Raw genomic sequence first — 19977 nt, 5'->3', positions numbered from 1 at the left:
GGATATTAAAAGAGGCTCAACTCAGTCACCAAGTAGCTCTTCTGGGCGAGTCACTCCATCGCCCCTGCCCTCATTGGTCCCAGCGTGTAAGCCTGGAGTCAGCAGACAGTTCGCTCAGGTGCAGGCACTTGGAGAGCCTGGGGAAGGCAAGGGGTAAGTGGGAAGAGATACAAGGTGGGGGAGGAGTGAGAAGTGCTGGGAGACTGTTAGCGGGTTGTTTGGCATGAAGAACCCGGGGTCTCGGTGAGAAAGAAAAGGGCAGCAAGGTGGGGGTGATGGTGAGTAGCCAGCCTCTGATTATCTTCTTAGCCTCTGGGGAGCAAGGGCTGCACCTGAACTTCCCGAAGCCATGAGATAAGTTAAAGAAGGAAGGAGCTCACCCAGATGGGAGAGAGAGCCGGGGTGCACGCGCTTGGTGTGGGAATGCTGGTCCTGGGCGGAGGGGAGGGGCTACCAGTTACTTCTCCATATGGTGACAGAGAAATAGGCTTCCGGCCAGGGTCCCTTGGAACAGGTGTCGGAGTGGTTGGGAGAGGGGGCTGTAAGAAAAAGGGGTGAAGGAAAAACTGCTTCATTAGATGGAGGTTCTCGATGGAACCAAGAGGACACCAGCTAGCAGCACTTTGTGTCCTGCCTTAGGTAAGGCAGGAGGAAATGTTCCGGAATAGTAAAATGTCCCCGGGGTCTCAGATAATTTAGGAATGGTCCGGATCACTGAAAAGGTGTAAAGACAAGGAACTTTCACAAAGTGAAGAAAGGCCACGTTTTATGCGATACCCTGAGTATCACCTTCTACCGGTCCGCCTTGAGCTAGACAAATGGACCTGGGTGGAGTTAGGTTTTTCATATTACTGTGGTCGGTCAAGGTTGGGGAAGAGAGAGGGAGAAAATGCCACCCTGGTTTGGTTAACACTTTAGAGAAAAATTTTAAAATAATTTTTTTTTTTTTTTTTTTGTAATTGACTTACACCCCTCCACTGGTTTCTGAATGTCATATTTACGATAAAAAACCTAGGACTGTTAATATAAGCAGGTTGAGAAAATATATACTTATTATATATATGCTTTAATAACAGAAAAAAAGACAGAGAATTTATTTTACCCAGTGATATCTTAATGCTTTTAAATAATACATGCCTGACCAGATTCATTCAGGCCATTGATTTTACATTAAAAAGGGATGCTTAAAGTACTACATATGGGTTATGACTTCTTTGAGAATTTATTACATGACACTAATTAAGCGTGGAACAACTGGACAGTAATATTTTAAGTCAGGGGAAAAATAAAAAAACTCCAATTCTCTAAAAGCGATTCACCTGGGCCAGGAGGGGACATATTGCAGGATATATATGATGTGCTCATGGCCTCAAAGGAGATCCGTATCATTCCCTTCCAGTTCCTAAAGAACTCATGGACCTCCATGGAGTGACTACATCTCAGCTCCAGAAGAAATGCTCTACAACCTTGTGATATTGGGTGCTTTGAGATATGCCATATTCAAACAAAAGCCATTATTTGACATTAGCTTGTCCGAGTGTTTTGTTGGCCTGTTGCATTCCCAATAGTTTTGTTAATAACACACAGTCTGTATTTAATAATCAATTATATCCAAAGCCTTTTGAGAGATGTGCTTTTTATTTCAATATTTTATGAGATTATAATAGTAGTTACAGGCAGTGATAGAAAAGTTTGAGACATCATAACACAAGAGTGAAAGGGCCTATGGTATCCAGAATATGTGGTGACCATAATGATAAAGACCATGTAATAACCCTGTGACATGTTTACCGTGGAGCACTAGGAGATTAAAAACAGACTATGATAATAGTTATGGTGGTGTCACAAAGCCTGTGTCTGGACAAGCACAGTGTTGAGATTGTTCTGTTCTTTCTTTTGAAATATTATTCTCCTTTACTGTTATAATGTTATGGAGAACATCGTATAATTACTACGAGAAATGTTGCAGAAATTTTGAGATATATTTTTACTTAGTCAACATTATATTTGGTTTACATTTCAGAAGTAACAGTGAAATTGATAGAAAATATTCTGGTAATTAATTTACCATTTTCTGTTTAATTAAAAAATTTGTTTCAATTTATCTCTGATTCAATAGTGCAAAAGTAGTAATTGAGATTCTGATAGCACTGAAATACTGTTTTTCTCCAATCATCATTTAGATTATAGCTGCAGTATGTAGATATTTTGTGGAATAGTTTGGCTGGAGCTGATATTTAAGGTAGTTGACGCTAGAGAAAATTTTCCAGTAATTTTGTTCTGTCTGTAGAGACCCAGGACTGCTTCTACAGGAAAACTAATCTTTGGCTTTTTCAAATCTCGCTGTTTCTAATGTTATGTCCTTAATAATATTATTAATTCTTGATTTTATAATCTCTGTTTTCATGTACAGTACTTTATTTTGCTAAGGGGAGATAGAAACTTCTCTTAGAGGAAACATTTGTTTAAAAAACATTTTGAACAGTAGAGGGCAGCAAATTTACTAGACAAATAAGTATATTTGGTTACAACTTCACTTTGATTTCCACCTTAAAAAATATATACAACAAACAAATATACTAAATCCTGATTTAGTATTTAGAAATCTATTTCTATGATAGACTATGGAAAAGGGAGCAGAATATCTACCATCCTGCACCCTACCTTGGAATGGCAACTTCCCATGAATTACGATTTTGTAGATGAACACTTCAATTTATCGTCTCAATGGGCAACTGTCTAGAATTCATGCCAATAGAAATTAGAAGAGAAAACCCCCGCAAGGATAATTGGTAATTATCCATAACTTTGGAACTTAATGAAAGGCACATGCTTGAGCAGAGCCTCCATGGTAAAGAAATGGTAAGTGGCAGAACTAGAATTTTCTCTATGCTGTAGTCGACCTTTTGAATCCCTTTAGTCAGGCAACAATTAAATGTATTATGTAGCAATCTTGAGTCACTCTAAGGTACACAGAGGCCTCACAAAAGTCAGTGATACACATTCAGATGGTCAGCCAACAGACAGACAGACATACTAATGATCTCACTAAATCAGCACTTTCCATGAGTGACTTGAAAGATTTCTAGTCGTTCAACATGAATGTTAACATTCAGAAACTCATTTAGGAAGCATGATCATGCTCATAAAAGACAACAAAAGAGCAGAGATACTGCTGCACCTCTTTCTACCCTCTTTTGATCTCTTTTCATTTTGAAAAACTCAGCACACCTGGGCTTACAACGAACACCGGGTCATGAGCTCAAGAGGAAGTAAGAAAACCTAAAATTATAAAATCACACACAATTCTTATTTAAAGATAACTTATTTTTGAAGTTTTGTTTTCTACAGTTTAAAAGCATTTTGTTGCTTTTCAGTTTATAAAAATTCTACTGTTCTCAGAATTCTTATTGTGGGCATGGGATTTCTATGTGCCGTTCCGAACAGAAAAATTGCCAACATCATTTGGTCCTTTATAACTTATGCTCATTAGATTTTTAAGCTTTAATGACATTGGCTACTATGTTTTATATTTATTGAGATACCACAGTAAATGCTCTACACATTGTTAGTTGGGATAATTTTTTATGGTTCAAACCAACAGATGAAAGTCTCAGAATTTTTATAGCTTAAGCTTTAAGTGACAGTCTTCACTGCTAAAGAAGCTTAAGTTTACTGAGGGTTTGAATTGCATTTCAACTCTCCCCTGTGTTTTCAATGCTTTTTCTTTCACTTTTACCATTATGTGCAGGTTTAGTTATTGTAGAGGAAGATAACATCTCCCCATTATTTTCTGTTTTCAAGCATAAAGGTGTCCTAAATAAGTGCTTAATTGAATTTATATTATTTTATTTTAATGTGGCTCACCTATAAACATATCCAACCCAGATGGGATGTAGAATTTTTATTAATATAATCCAAGCAGAGAGTTTGCATGATTGTCTCATGGAATAAATTGCGGTTCAAATCAGTTTAAGATAAATTCCTGGTGATGGCAAAGTATTTTTCTAGATCAAACATTTGGCCCATTTAGTCATCATTTTCTAAATTTATAGTCAAATGAGCATCTAGGCACTTCAAAAACTGTATTCATTTTTACTTTCCTGTTAAGGAATATAAATGCATATTCCACTGATTTCTAAGGAAGAGGAGGATCCTTTTGGCCAGTGTCGGGGGAGGACTTCTCTTCCTCTACCCGCTTTGTATGCTAGGGAAACATGGAATTCGGGAACCGCAGTTACTAATAGCAGTGTGTGGAATCCCCCGTGTGTGCTTTGATGGAGACCCACCGTGCCTTTTGTCACTAGAAATGTACAGACTTCATAGATAAGCAACAGAACAAGGATTAGGTCCCACCAACTTTTCCTACTAACTGCAAGGGTAAAACCTGTACTCATTCCCTTACTATCAATTCAGTGTGTATTCACTGAACACCTACCATGTGCCAGGCATTGCGCTAGGTGCTGGGGATTCGACTGGTGCACCAGACGGGGTCCCTGCCTTCAAGGAGCTTAAAGTCTAGTGAGGGACACAGACAAGTAAACAGGCCATTACAATTCAGGGTGGTGAGGGGTAATGCAGTGTGCTGTAGGGGGGCTCACAGCAGGGGAAGCTTGGCCCCTAGTGTCCAGTAGTCAGGATGGTGCCCTGGGGGAAATGAGACAGGCCGAGGAGGAGATGGGATTTTCTACAGGAAGAAAGAGGTAGTGGAGAGAGCATTCCTGGCAGAGAGACAGCCCGTGCAAAGGTCCAGGGGGGGAAGATTGAGAGCTCTCTGTAGAGCTGGAACATGGTGAGTGAAGCAGGAAGGGCAGGAAGATACTTGAGGCTGGAGAGGTCAAAATGGAGGCCAAACCACAAGGTTTTTTGTTTATTACATTAAGGAACTTGGATTTTGTTCTAAGGACACTTGAGAGCTGGGAGAAAGTTTTGAGCAGGAGGCTTTCTAAGATTGCCCTAGCTGTGGTGTGGAGACTAGATTGGAGAATTAGGGAAAAGAGTTAGTGGCTGTCATTCTAATATAGGCAATGGACAATTGTGGACCAGAAGAGAGGAGTGGCCGTGGCATTTCTCCTGGGAGGCAGGACTTCGAGATGGCTGGGGAGAGGGGAATCCAAGATGACACCTGGGAAAACTGGGCAGACGATGGCATCATCTCGGAATTCAAAAGAGCAACAGAGAATAACCCAGCGGCGGTGTATAATTTACAGACGTTAAAGATGAAAAGAGCAGAGAAATGCTCACAAACTGTCTTGGAGGAAAAAGACATGAGAGTGCCTAAATCTTTTTTTTTGTTGTTTGTTTTTGTGGTACGCGGGCCTCTCACTATTGTGGCCTCTCCCGCTGCGGAGCACAGGCTCCGGACGCGCAGGCTCAGCGGCCATGGCTCATGGGCCCAGCGGCTCCGTGGCATGTGGGATCTTCCCAGACCGGGGCACGAACCTGTGTCCCCTGCATCGGCAGGCAGACTCTCAACCACTGCGCCACCAGGGAAGCCCGAGAGTACCTAAATCTTGCAGTCCTTACTTGTTGTCCATGTGCTGTTCCATCACTCTTATTTAGCAAACCTGCACTCTATCCTCTCTCTTGTGTTTGTCCAAGACACTCTCGAATCTTATGTAAACTCTTATCAAGATACGGCCACTCTCTGCGACAGCACCATGCCCTGAGCCCTTTGTTTTTGTTTTTCTGATTTAGAGAGGCATCTGGAATGGATTCAGGGTCGATGAAAGGAAAAAGATAATAGTCGAGCCCTATAATAAAAACCTGGCCAAAATGATAAAGATGATTAGCTCGAATCATTTTGCATAAGGCGGGCCCTCAGCAAAATTGTTTAGGAGGGATAAGCATTTTGGTTCTTTCCATCTCTTCATAAGGTATCCGTTTTCATTTCCTCCCAAGTTTCTAGGTTCCTTCCACTGCTCCTTTCCTGTGGCAGCAGAGACCCATCCATACCCAAATCTTCAGCCATACCCACATTCCAGATCTTTCCATTCTTCTTAGAGCTAGTTAAGTATACTGGTCTTGTGTCCTAACTACTCAGGGCCCTGGTTGCTGGTAAAATAAATCCAGTACACTAATTTATTATAAATGAACAAATAAACTAACTTATACTGCAAAATAATTAAATAATCAAATACCCTAATTAAGGTGATAATGACTACCAGCTAAATGTGTTTTCGATTTAGCGAGTCCTGGACGTGCAGCAGTACGGTGGCGATTAAGTGCACCAGGCGTGAGTCTGCCTGGGCTCGACTTCCAGGTCCAGCACTCACCAGCCACGGGAACCTGAGCAAGGCTACTGAATACGTGCTCAGCCTCTCTATCTGTAAAACGGGAATTCCATACATCTACTTCATAGGGTTGTGGGGATCATTATATGATATAAGGCATAAATGACTAATTATAAGGCCTGACACATAAGTAAGTGCTCAATAAGGAGCTATAACTACTGCTATTGCTGCTGTTATTATTATTGCTATTTTTAAACCGGGAGCCTTCAAAGCTTTAATCCAAAGACATGAGTAAAGTGGAAATTTCAGTCACAATGACAGGGCCTGTGAATAAGCTCCTGATGGGGCGAATTCATGTGGTGTGTCTCCGTTTTAACCATACAGGAGATGGTCTACTTCTCACAAATGTGGCGCTACATTGCATATTGATTAAATGATAGATAGACTCCAAGTTCCTTGAGGTATAGACTATGTTTTGCTCACTGCCGTGTCCCTCACACGTAGTACGATGCCTGGCACATAGGTGGGGCTTCACAGGTTTTGCTGCATGAGTAAATACTAGAAATATCCTGACGGGATTGCTTCCAAAATCAATCCTGTTTCCTGACATCACAGCTACAAAAGCATTCCAGGACAGTGACAACCCCCAGCATCCTAAGAGTCTCAGACATTGTTAGAATGATCATTTATGTTTCGTTATTTACATTTAAATCTGAGACTCATTATATTGCATGATTATTCGGTTATTTTAAATTTTATGCAATGGCGATATCATGGTTCACCCAGTTCTCATCTTAGAAATTTCAAAGATCATGATATTCAGTCATATAACTTAGTGAATGGGTTATATGTTTGCAATGGAACCTGCAGTTCGGTGGTGTTCCTTTTTTTTCTTTCAGTTTTTCTGGTAAAGTCCTGTTACTCTAAAAGATACGAGTTATTTGAAGAAAGGCAAAGAAGGCTTAGAAAAATATCCTGTATGAATTATGTGATTATAAGGTTTTTGAACATGCTTCTCAAGAACATAACCATAAATACAGGGTTTCAAAAATGAAATCAAGGACACTCATATTAAGTGTGGTGAGCAACGGTTTCTAATCAAATTTCAGGGATGGCCTTATGTTATATACAATAATGTGGTTTCTTGGATACTCTTAAAGGCACTAACAAAGAAAACTCTCTTTTTCCTGTTCACTGACACCTAAAATTCTTTTAAGACAAAGACAAGAGCAAATTGCAACCAGGTTTTGATAGAGGGGATGCAGAGGAATTATAGAATTTCAAAGAGATCCCGAAGGCATTGATCTAGGAGGGAAAGCGAGGATTGGGGGAATCAAAACAAAAGGGGGCCAAGGAAGAGCCTATTTGTTCAATTGTACTTTGAGGAGGCAAGTGGTTATTTTCAACTTTCTATGTCTTTTCCTTTGCACGTAATTAAAGTATATAATTGGAAAAAACACTGCAAAGTTAAATCTAATCTTGATCCATTAGATTGACAATCAGTCAGGAAACTTGAGGCTTGGTAACCTGAGGGAGATTTAATAAGAATCAATTAAAACAACTTGTTATAACAAAGGACATTTGGACAATTTTCCTTTAAGCCAAAGAAATATTAAGAAACCAAAATGGAAAGCAAGGGATGGAACTGCCTGGTCCATTTGTATCAGAGAGAATGAATGACTGTTCTCATTATCAATGTAGGCTGGCCATTCAGTGTTGCATCTGAGAGTTGTTCTTTTTCTTTTTTTAAAAATTAAACTCAGGATCACGATTAGGCACATTTATAGTTACATGAGAATGAGTCCTATATTTGATGAGTAGGGACAATATATTAGAGACTGTATCTTTAATTCTGAGATAAGATACACAAATCATGATACAAAATAAACATGATTTCTAAATAATGCCAAATAAATAAATTACCTTTGTGATTAAAAAATTGCTAAAAGGTATGAAATTCAGGTTTATTTGGGAACCCAGGAAACCTAGAGAACTGGCGTTCTGTTTAATGACAAGTGCTTACTGGTCTTTCATGCTGCAGAATGGATGACTTCCCAGGTTCATATTCAAAAATACTCCTTGGCTCAGAACGAAATTTCCTTGTGTCCACTTTTCTGTCTGGAGGGTCCCAGTCATGCCTAGAAATCAACAACAAATTACACATTAAAATAATTCTCTATGCTTAAAACCGTTGTATAAAACCACTGATTATCTGTTTTCAAAGCTAATTTTAGTATAGATTTTTTTTTAAAGCGTCTCAGGATAAAATGTTAATATGCAAAAAAACACCGCATTTGTGTTCTGGTTTTCATAAATGATTTAAAGAAAGCCATTTCTTTGATTTCCTATTACATTTTCCTCTACTTCTTTTCATACAAGGACTATTCTCTTGCTGCCTCAATAACTCACACGAGGGGTTTGTATTTTTGTGTTTAGAGGAAGTGGCGGTTATGCTCCATTAAGTTATGGGAGTTTATCCCATCACTCTGTGACCTGGCGTCCTTGATCCGAAGTGACAAGAAGTAATGTACACATCATGTTTGATCTTGTTTATCTTGCAAGTGGCATCGTAGTTTGTCTGTGAAAAGTGCAAAAGTATCACTTGGGTTGCCAGTCATAAGAGCAAGTTGTATGGCAGCGGAGACCGTCCATGGTTTTACCCTTGAAAAACCAGAGGCTGGCATCTATTCCATTGCATAGGAGACCCTGGAATCAGCTCTTTTTCCTGAACTAATATCCTTCAAGAGGCAGGCAAAGAGGGACTTCAAAAGTAAAGCTTTTCTAGGTAGCTGAGGCTGAAGAAGGCTTCCTTTGGGAGGATCACATTTGAGGAAGAAGGATTTTCTGACTGTAGATGGAGGCAATTCTTTTGTTTTTTTCCTTTTTTAAAAAAAAATATTTTTTAATTTATTTGGCTGCGTCAGGTCTTAGTTGTGGCATGCGGGATCTTTGTTACCTGTGAGGGATCTTTGTTGCAGCATGCGGGATCTTTAGTTGTGGCATGTGAACTTCTTAGCTGCGCATGTGGGATCTAGTTCCCCGACCAGGGATTGAACCCAGGCCCCCTGCGTTGGGAGCTCAGAGTCTTAGCCACTGGACCACCAGGAAAGTCCCATGGTGGGGGCAGTTCTGACCCATAGAGTGGGATGAAATTCTGACGCCATGCATGTTGGAAATAGAGGTTTCTACAAGACAGGAGAATTAGGGGCAGGCAGGTCCTGGCTTTCTAGTAAATTGATGAGCAATATTCAGCAGACGTATTTTGAGCATCACATAAGACAATGTATATGAAAACATTCTAGAAAATTTTAAGGGATTATCGTGTTTCTCAATGAAAGATTTATTTTTACTAGACATATAGGACAAAATACATTTAAATCTGAGTTCATTTTGGTTCTTTTTTTATGGCAGAGATAGCATTTTGTGTCTAGACAATTATTTCTCAAATTTAAGACATAACACCTATAAACACATAATCATCATGAGGAGACGGGCATTAAAATGAGAACTCCTCACACATAATGTATGTCTATCTTTGTGGTATCTTATACCCTATATGATCATCAGTTACTTTTAATGGTACAACAGGGTGTTGAATATAATATTTCTGGGATGGGTATGATAGATGGATGCTTACTAACCATATTAATACTGAATAATTCTTATATTCTTATTTATTATTGCTGGTATAGCATGAGCTATGGCTTTAGTTAGAGCTGAGTGTGAATCCTGGCTTGGACATACTAGCTGCATGAGCTGAGCAACTTCCTTTAATTTTCAAAACCACAGCTTTTTTTTTTCTCTCTCTCTCTCTCTAAAATGGGTTTAAAATAGAACATATCTCATTGGGTTGTTCTCAGAATTAAGTGATACAGTACAGGAAAAGTGCTTAGATTAGTGGCTCATAGTGAGGTCTCAGTGAAGGTTACCTATAAGTAGTACTATTAGTCATTATCCTAATAAAAATGGCCCAATAGAAGTGTGTTCATAAATTTTTATTTTTGTTTGAATAGTTTCTATAAAAATATTTCAGTGGGGAAATTAAAATTAGTGTGTGGAAATGAGTCACAGGTAGACACATTAACTAATGCCTTACTTATGATTTATGAATAACCTTTTCTGTTTTCAAAAAGATACTTTTGTGATCAGAGGGGAAATTTTAAATCATTAATAGTCCTAACATTTCAAATCTGAGGAAACTGAAAATTAACTGCATAGTCTCTGACCTGCTATGCCAAAGGGAGTGTCAATTATTTCTATTTATTTGTCTCATATGCATTTATTGATCAAAGAGTGGAGATGACACTCAGTTACTTCAAGTCTAACTCAGGTGACCATGATATTATGAACCAATATTGTGAAAGTGTTCGCTACACTCTTGATAGAGGAGGTGAACATGGCACCTTGATAAGACTATACATATACTATCTCAGAAAGGTAAGCACTGATTCTTCTGCTGAATGCCCTGTGGGCTTATTTTTATCCTAAGCTAAATACAGGACACTTCAGGGGAAAATGCCTTACTTTTCTGTTGAAGACCGATCTCTTGGTCGAAGTGGTGGGACTGGAGGAGGAACATGCGGGGGAGGGACAGGAGAGGAAGCATCCTTAAAGGCGTCAGCGCCATTGTCGGAGTGGCTTTTGGAGAGGGGTCTGTAGGTCTGGGTCTTGGCAGCAGGATGTGACTGAGCACTGTAGGGTGAGTTGTACAGGCCTATCAGGAAACACAACACAGCAAAACAAAAACAGAACAGAAACAAATAACATTTTGAAAGTGCATCACATTATTTATACCCCACAAAAACATCCCATGATTTTACCAAGATTATTATCAGTAAACATATTCACAAAGCATGCATTGGATGGTATGCTCTTGATTTATTAATATTATTATTTTATTAATCATTATTAATTCATTAATGGATTGAATACACGAGCATTGGTTACAGTGAATCCTCATCAGGTATTATGGAATTAGTAATAATTCCAACTGGTACTAGAAACAAACTTACAGATACTTAGCAAATTTTCTCGTGGATAATGTAAACTAATAACGTAGTTAAGATTTTAGAAGAAGATTAAAAATACTTAATAGAACTGTTTCCAAATATCTTCTATTACTTTAAAAGCTCTGATTTGCATGTGATAATTGACATGTTAATTGCAATCAAACAAAATATTGAGCAAGTTAAATACATGCGGTGCAAGGCGTAAGGAAACATCAACTCTCAATAAGCTTATAGCACATCTGGGGAAAAGAGACATGATTAGAATTATGACTGAAAATAATTGGTAGCATATGATAAAGGCCACATGAGGAAAACATATTATAGGCATTAAAGATTTTAGAAGATGGTGATTGGTCGGAGATGATATCACAGAAATGATGACACTAGAGTGAGCCCTGAAGGATTGGTTTGGGTGGGTCGGGGAAGAGGGCAGCGGAGATGGCAGAGGAAAAAAAGCAGCAGAAAGTGCAAGGCATAGAACAGCGTGATGTAAGGTTAGTAGGAGGGGAAGAGACTAATCAGAGTTGCTTTGTCTACTGATTAAATGGTAAAACTCTAAAGGGCTCTGCAAGTTTATATGTAACTACCGTTCAATTGACTAATTCTAATGGATGCAAACTTCAATATGAAAAATAATTATAAAAGTTCTGAATTTCCTGCCACCTCAGTCTTTGAGCTAAGTCTATTTTCATTCATCTGCTTCTCCTGAAGGTCCATGCAAATTGGCTATGACAAATGAGACAGTGTCTGCACTTTTGTTTTGCCTCAGTGCTACAGTCAGACACTCCAACTTGAGTACTTGTTAAGAACGGAACAGCAGACCCAAAATGGAGTTGCTCGCGCTAAGCCCCACAGCACCAAACCGAGACTTAACTTAGTTACAGTTTTGACTCTCCCAGAAATGGAATCTTAAAGCAGTCAGTCCATCAAGAATGGCCTGGCCAGCACGAGTTAGACACTCTGCCTAACAGCCCCCTGCCCTCCCCTTGGGGAAAGTGACCTTGCAGTAACCCACCTGCTTTCTTTCTTAGTCTGACTTCCTTGTTCCTGCTCCCTTCTGCCTATTGAAAGTCTTTCGTTTTGTTCAGCTCCTCAGAGCTCCTTTCTATCTGCTAGATTCGATGCTGCCTGATTCATGAATCGTTGAACAAAGCCAAGATCTTTAAAATTTTCTCAGTTGAATTTTGCATTTTAACAAGCTAAACACAGGAGAGGAGTTAGGAGAACCTGAGACCGGGAATAAAAGTTGAGGGAATCTTAGCAGGCCACCTGCCATCACCTGGAAGAGCTTGCTCTTGCTCTTCTGAAAACCAGATTCTTGCAGCTTGCTGACCTTGTTCTGCTTGTTTTTTTCCCCTACTTGTTGTCGACACTAGTAGCAGAATCCTCAACAGTGAAAAGGCCTGAGTGCTGGCCTTCAGGCCTCACGGAGGGGACAACCCCATCCAGTTTGGGGGTGTGGCTGGCAAGGGGACCTTGATGGGAGGCTGCAGCTGCTGAATGGGACGTGGGCCTCGGAGACTTCTCTACAGAAGGGAGTAACAGGCACTGTGCAGTCGTCCTGAGCCTGGGGCCGGGAAGTGACAGGCGGCCCCGTGTGGGGTCCCCTGATGTGACATTTAGGAGAAAGCGATGATGGAAACATTTTTCGGGGGTCCCTCACTCCAGCCTGCAACCATTTCAAAAGATACCAACTCACTCAAGTACAAGTGGAAATGCCCGGAATTGAAGTTGTTCCATTATGACCGCTGGCAACTCTGAGTCGGAAAAGTGATCCAGCAAACTGGGATGTTTAAAAATCCTTCAATGAATGATTGCATTTGGAGCAAAAGCATGGACAGGGTCACAAAATACTTTGCTTGACTTGTTTTTGGAGAAGCGTATCTGAAAGATCTTACGCAATTGTAATCATTCTCTCTACTGATAAAAGGAGATCTTTATCTTATTTTGTACCCCCTGTTACAGTATGTTCTTTCCTGCTGTCCTTCACACTTTGGTTAAACATTCCTGAAGCCGAGAATAAACTAACAGTGGGGATGAAGGAGATAAAATAGTATTAGTTCTCATTTCCATGAGAAAAGATCAAATCTCTCGTTATACATGCTGAGAAAAGAAAAAAAGCATCTTCCTAACTGTAGAGACTGAAATCGTGCACTCAGAGTGGTAAAAAAAAAAAGTGACTGGGAAGTTTTCCAAGCATGGGAGGGCACAGTGTGTTCATGGCAAGCAAGGAAACCCATCCTACCTGCATTATATGTATAAGGAGTATTATACATGTCTGTGTCATCATCTAGAAAATGAAACATAAATATTATGGTAATACAGATTGGTCACCACATCCAAACAAGATAGCAGAACTTCAGAGAAACAACAGATTTGTTAGAAAACCAACACATTTTGCCTAGTTCATAAAACCATTTTTAAATTTTCAAATATTATGGGGTTTTCTTTCCTGTTTTTTTTTTTTTTTTTTTTTTTTTGCTGGGCCTTTGCAAATTTATTTCTCTGGGCTGTTAACAGGTTTGCTTTGCTGCCCACTTCACAGCATACAGATATCAGTCTCTCTTCCTCTTTTCTGCCTGTTCTGGATCATGAATTTCCTTTAGTAAGTGCTTTAAAGATCCCTTGTCAACTCAGTGAGACCCAGCTACAGTCACTGTCTTGATATGGGGCAGATACACGTGGACAGAGAAATAATGCATCCATTTAAGCAGATAATATGCCAGGCCAGTTTATACTGCGGATAGGGAAGGATGAAGGCATAAGGCCAGAGCCCCTGGCACTACTCCAAGGGTCACCTTCTAAGAGGCTTCCTGGCAGCTCAGGGGTGCAGCAGGAGCACAGGTGTCTGGGAGTTGAGGGGTGATCTAAGAATAAGGAGGAGTGTTGAAAAGAAGGGAGGGCCATGAAGTTTGCTGGGGTCTTGACAGTTTGTGTGAACCAAAACTACACAAAAGAGTGCACATCCATCAGCCCGCAAGAACCTGATCAGAAAACAGAACTACATACCCGGCTTGTGCACCATGTGGATTTGCTTAAACATGGTCTTGTACCAGTCCTTTGGCCTGTCAACTGTCTGTAAAAGAAAATGTCCAACAGTTACAAAACTGGTTCCAAATAAACATTGTTCCTCTTTGTATATTTTATCTTTTTAAATAGCAGATTTCTGTTCTGACTCTTTACTATGTCATGATGACATATCAGTAATTTATCCAAGGATACATGCAATTTGTAAATATATTACCCTTTGTTTGAGTGGAGGCTGAGTTGGAATGTTATACGCTATGGTTTTATTTCTTCTAGGTCACAGCTGTGCCCAGCCCTACATAGTTGATATTTGTGCAAGCTTATTTATATAAAATTAACTGAATAAAAGTTATAGTGTTGTAATTGTTTGCTTCGCTCCTTTTGGTGATAATTATCATTATCCATAATAACTTGTTAGTATATTGTTCAAGACATTATTTTAAAAATTAACTAGGGAATATTTTGGACTCGAATTGTATTCTGATCATCGGCTTAGGATTAGAGAAATAAAAATTTGGTATTTACTAGTCTAAGTTACTAAAATACTGACTATAGTAAACAATCTAGTGTCCTAGAGCAAGTCACAAAATATAGATATTGTTTCAAAATTTCTTTAACGAGATAATAAAACGTTGGCAACATTTGCTGTGCTAAACTGTAAGTTCCTTAAAAGCAGAAGCTCCTTATCCACCCCGCTTTTGACATAATATAAACAGTAGGCTACAGTGGAAAGCTGAGATTAATGTCAGATCAACCTAGATTCAAATCTTGGTTCCTTTCATTACTGTTTAATACTTCCAAGCAATAAGAATGTACACCAGTATACATTATTCTATTCTATTTTTGCCCCTTTCCAGCTTGGAAAAGACTCAAACGGTGTTATATTTGAAGTAGAAGGAAAGAATCTTACATTTCACTTAACTACTCGCCTTAATTACACAGTCTCGTGGGATCTGAACCCTAGCGGTTTTTGTTGTTGTTGTTTTTAAGGATGGCAGTAAAAGGCTAACATAGACGTCCCAGGTCACACGAGAGACGGCAGTCTGGGGAGCTGCTTCCCTTTCTTCAGATAGCTCAAAGGTACATTTGGTTAATTCTTGGCTTTCTAGAGTTTCCATGTTACTTTTTGAAATTCTGATTCCTTGGTCTCTGCTGGTTGTCTAAAATGAGACTCTGAGATCATACACTGGGACAGTACTGCCTTTGGTGTGTACCCCAAGCAGAAAGCCCCTGTGAAGCAATGTAAGTCTGATAATCATTACTTTCTATGCGGATGAGAAAGAAAAACAGCCTTGGAGATTCTTGGCCCGCCGTGGCTCAGACATGGCAAGACTCCACATTTATAAACACAGCTATACTTGGGGATGTGCTCTGTGGGGCTGACAGATAAGAAATGTGAATGACTCTTCAAGACCTGTACCTTCTCTGTAAACTTTGAATAGTCTATATAAGAGCACAGCTGTACATAAAAATGCTGGTTCCTTATAAAGAACTTCTGAGTTGCTTATATTTTTATTTTCTATTTTATAGAGGGGGAACTTGCATTGAATGTCTAGTATCTGTGTTTGTTTATGCATATCTAAACATGCTTTTGATTTGGCAGTAGATTAAAAATATATAAATTTTTAATATTTCTTGATTTTTCACTAACCATCTATAACATCTCAGTTTTTTCCTTTTAAAACGTAAAAAGCAAGGTCTTGCTATTTAAGAAAATTATATCTTACGGATAAAGACAGTTCCAGCTTTGCATGTCCATTTGTGTCTATCATATATTGACTTAAAAACATACCTAGAAGTCTCAGATAAAATCAGACAATCTATAACTACACAGAATCAGGGATCTCCTAATTTGTCAAGGGTCAGTTAAACAAAACCAGTGACACTGTACCTGTCTGACACTGTATCCCTACATTATTAGGAAAAAAAATTCAAATTAAACCATTTTGAGTCAGAAATCTTAAAAGAGAAACAAGGTGCCACCACCGGAAACATGCAGTCACCATAAGATTAAGAATGTTAGTCACAATCCCTGAACTTTTCCTGTCACTTAAATATGACAATCATTGGTTCCAACAGAGATTTTTAGGACTTTATAATTAGTCACATTCAACATCCCCAGAATCTAATGAGTCTAAAGCCCCAGCAACTGCTCTACAGATTTACTTTCTGGCTTCCAATTCTAACACAGATGCTTGGAATAATCAATTTTCAACTCTCCTCTCCGAACACAGGATCCCCATATGATGAATGCAAATCCAAGGAGACAAGAGACCCCCAGTCTTTGTCTTTCGTTCTTTCTGAGCGATTCCAATCGTCCCTGATCTCTTTTTCTCATCTCTTGCCGGCTCTTTTCCTCTCTCCACCTTTGTCTTTGGCCCCCCAGGTTTGCCTTCCAGGCCAGTAGCTCTCGGGCACCAGCCCAGCCGCATACGTGGGTGTTGCAGACCGAGTGTATGCAGTCGGCGCTCCATTCTCTCACCACCCCCCAGTTTCACCTGCAGAGGTGCTGCTGCTGCTCTCATCCTGGCGCCCCCAGTATTCCTTCGCGCAGGCCAGCACAGGCCTCCTCTCCAAGTGGACTGGACCAGCAAGCAGCTGCCTGCCCAAGCTCAGCCTCTGCTGCTGCTGAACTTTGCCAGAAGGGGCTGCCCTGAAACACCGAGCAATGTTCTGGCAGAGTTTAAAGACTTAAAAAAAAAAAAAAAAAAACCCGAACACTTTCACTTATCGCCCCGGAGAGCTCTCAGCAGGCACAGCTGACGAGGGACACTAAAACGTGATGTGTATTTTCCTCAGACAGTTTTTCCTTTCCATGACATGAACTCCCTTCCCTCCAATCATCTCCCTGCCCAACACCCAATTCACGGCTCTCAGTCTCCTGGTGGTAACACACATCCATCTCAAGAAACAAATCACTGGTTTATTTGCAATGCACATGGGAATTCAGTGCAGCCAAAGAATTCACATTTTCTTCTTCCTTCTCTTTTCTCTCTCTATTGCCCCAGCACTCCGCGGAAAAGGTAAAACCAAACAAAGCCTACTTTTATCGTTTAACAGAATCACAATTTTCGTGATTTTTTTTCGTGATTTTTAATTGAAATGGAAAAACAGATTGGGTCATTATCTTCAATCGACAGTTCCCTTTCTCTGCCACGCACAGCATGATATTCATGAGAACTCAGATGGCACGGAGGGCACTCCTCATTATATAAGAGCATAGGAATGCACAAAGCCATTGACAATCCATCCTTTGTGGAGCCTGTGCAGAGCCCTGGAGCAAGGCGCGCTGGCATTTCCTACCGTTCTAATTGCCGTGGGGATTCCGGATTCATCCACCGGCCCGATCCCCGGGTAGTGCGGCGCTTTGATGACTGTCACTCTCTTCTCCTCCTCTGAGGATCTGTACAGTGGTATCGAGCTGCCCATGCCGCCGTCCAGAGACTGTGCGTGCTGGGGGTATGTCTCTGAGGAATCTGTGGAGAAAATTTGGTGAAATATACTTGATGCACGAGGAATCAAATTAATGGAGCCTCATGCCGACCGTAATATAATATATTTAATTACATGTAATTACGTATAATTACATAGTTATATGTAAATATATAATACTATATTATAATATATTTATAAATCAATAAAAAGTGTATTTCCATCACTATATCTTTTAACTCATTGACCTTAAATTTGAACCACTCATTGTTAACATGTAGGTATATATTGAATGGACCTCTAACAACAAGATCCTCATCATTCAGTGATGGGGGAAGAATAATATTTGTTGAAAGACCATGCGGCCACGTGGCAGCCACTGTGTTAAGAAAGCCTTGTACATGCATTAGTTCATTTTATCCTTCTAGTAATCTTGGGTGAGGGGTCCATTTTATAAATGAGGGGGCAGAAGCTGAGACAAGTTTAGTAATTTCCTTCAGGTCATCATTTACATTACTATTATTTTGGTGAAACTGCTGACTAACATTATCTTAAAATATTAAAGTGTACTTTTAGGATGAAAAATATGACTATGGAGTCTATGACAGTGATTTTATAAAAATAAAGTGAAAACAAAAATCACATAAGGAAATCTTCACATCCAAACATATACGTGGATGTGAAGGCTTATGGGTAGAGAAATGATCATAAGCTATTAATATTAACGTTTATTTAAGACTCCATGATGGCCACTAAAGTAAAGTAGCTTCGCTTTTACTTTAAAGTAGCAAAAACCATGACTTCTCACCCCTTGGATGTGAAAATTGCCCTAAGCATACATTGTGACTGAGATTTATCATACTCTTCATGCCATCTTCGTTAATTTTTGGTATACTTTCATAAGAAACAGAGAGGACATAGGTGTACTATATATTCCACTTAGAGTTTACAGGCATTTGTGAAAATCTACATTATCATGTATTTAGCACAATTGATAATATGACCTCCTGTTTTTCTACAATAAATTTCAAAATTTTGCTGACCAAGAATGACTCTTGGCCATGGTTTGTCAGATCTGTTAGTCAGGTCTCTTTTTATGTGCATATGGAAAAGTCCTTATGTCAGGGCAGCAGTCATTGATTATGTATAGATATAGATATAAATATAGATATAGACATCTAAAAAGATATGACTGTTTTTGTAGCAAATTTATACAAAATTTCATAAGATTTTTTAAAAATTTAACTCATCATTATAAGGATAAGTAGAGATAAGACCTTTGTAAACTAATATCCATTATAATATTTGTAACTGCTGTTACTATGACTGTGTTTTAGTTTGCAACAGAAAAGCATTTTCAATCCATTTCTGAAGAAGAATGAATAAGGCTAGGAGTAAAACTGCTTTACGTGCCATTGTATGTAAAAGTAGTATCTTTTCCAAGCAACTCTGAATTAAGACGCAAAGTGATATTTGACTCTGATTTTCCATTTAATTACAGAAAGGATTTGAGTGGGCAACCATGATGCTAGTATTTCTATCAAACACTTTTTGAGCACTGAGTATTTGCAAAGTCCTAGCCTAAACAAACAGTGTTAACTCTCTTCATATGTGGGTCATAAGATTCTATGAACGTATAGCTTACAAGTTAGCCTTTTATTTTATTATGCTCTTATATGGTCCACTAACTCTCATTTTTGCAGCTTTGTCCTCAACTTTATAAAGTTCCTCTAGGGCAGAATAGATTTGTATATCCTCCTCAGGACCTATCTCAGCACTGGCCAATTGGAATTTGTTCAGTATTTATCTACAGAATTTCTTTCTCTGTAGTATAGTTTATATGTAAAATCCACCCATTGATATGTTCTAATATAAAAGCCTGTCCATACTTAAGTATTTATATATTTTGTTTGTTGGGGTGGGAGAGACAAAACTATGTTCATTAAGACAGGCAAAGGGGACAGAGTCCAACTTTGATAATAATTATTTGGAAAAATGTTATGGCTAGGATAATTTGTAGAGTTTTACTACAGATGTGTACTCATGCATAGCTCCATAAAGAATCTAGATATAACGGACTCCTATTATAATACTACACCAGGGACTGATTATATAATGGCAGTATTTTAGCACAAAGACGTTCTACTCTTTTTTTTAATTTTTTTTATTTTTTAACATCTTTATTGGAGTATAATTGCTTTACAATGGTGGGTTAGTTTCTGCTTTATAACAAAGTGAATCAGTTATACATAAACATATGTTCCCGTATCTCTTCC

General features: G+C 39.1%; 1 protein-coding gene across 11 annotated transcripts in view; it reads right to left on the bottom strand.

Annotated features, from left to right (window-relative positions):
* SORBS2 (sorbin and SH3 domain containing 2) overlaps positions 1-19977 on the bottom strand; it is a 99713-nt gene that overhangs the window by 45728 nt on the left and 34008 nt on the right. For 7 of the 11 annotated variants that reach the window (XM_055081314.1, XM_028481767.2, XM_028481769.2 and 4 more), the window contains 6 exons: positions 17573-17745; positions 14252-14318; positions 13488-13532; positions 10758-10947; positions 8257-8371; positions 381-539 (listed from right to left, as the gene is read on the bottom strand). In XM_055081314.1, the coding sequence (XP_054937289.1) occupies positions 381-539; positions 8257-8371; positions 10758-10947; positions 13488-13532; positions 14252-14318; positions 17573-17745 (749 nt within the window). Of the gene's footprint in view, positions 1-380; positions 540-8256; positions 8372-10757; positions 10948-13487; positions 13533-14251; positions 14319-16767; positions 16910-17572; positions 17746-19977 lie in introns of those variants that run through there. The other 4 variants (XM_028481771.2, XM_028481776.2, XM_024131551.3 and 1 more) reach the window with 2 other exon arrangements.

Source organism: Physeter macrocephalus, chromosome 20, assembly GCF_002837175.3.
Source record: "Physeter macrocephalus isolate SW-GA chromosome 20, ASM283717v5, whole genome shotgun sequence".
Classification (NCBI taxonomy): Eukaryota; Metazoa; Chordata; class Mammalia; order Artiodactyla; family Physeteridae; genus Physeter; species Physeter macrocephalus.
This window is presented reverse-complemented; position numbering and strand designations above follow the sequence as displayed.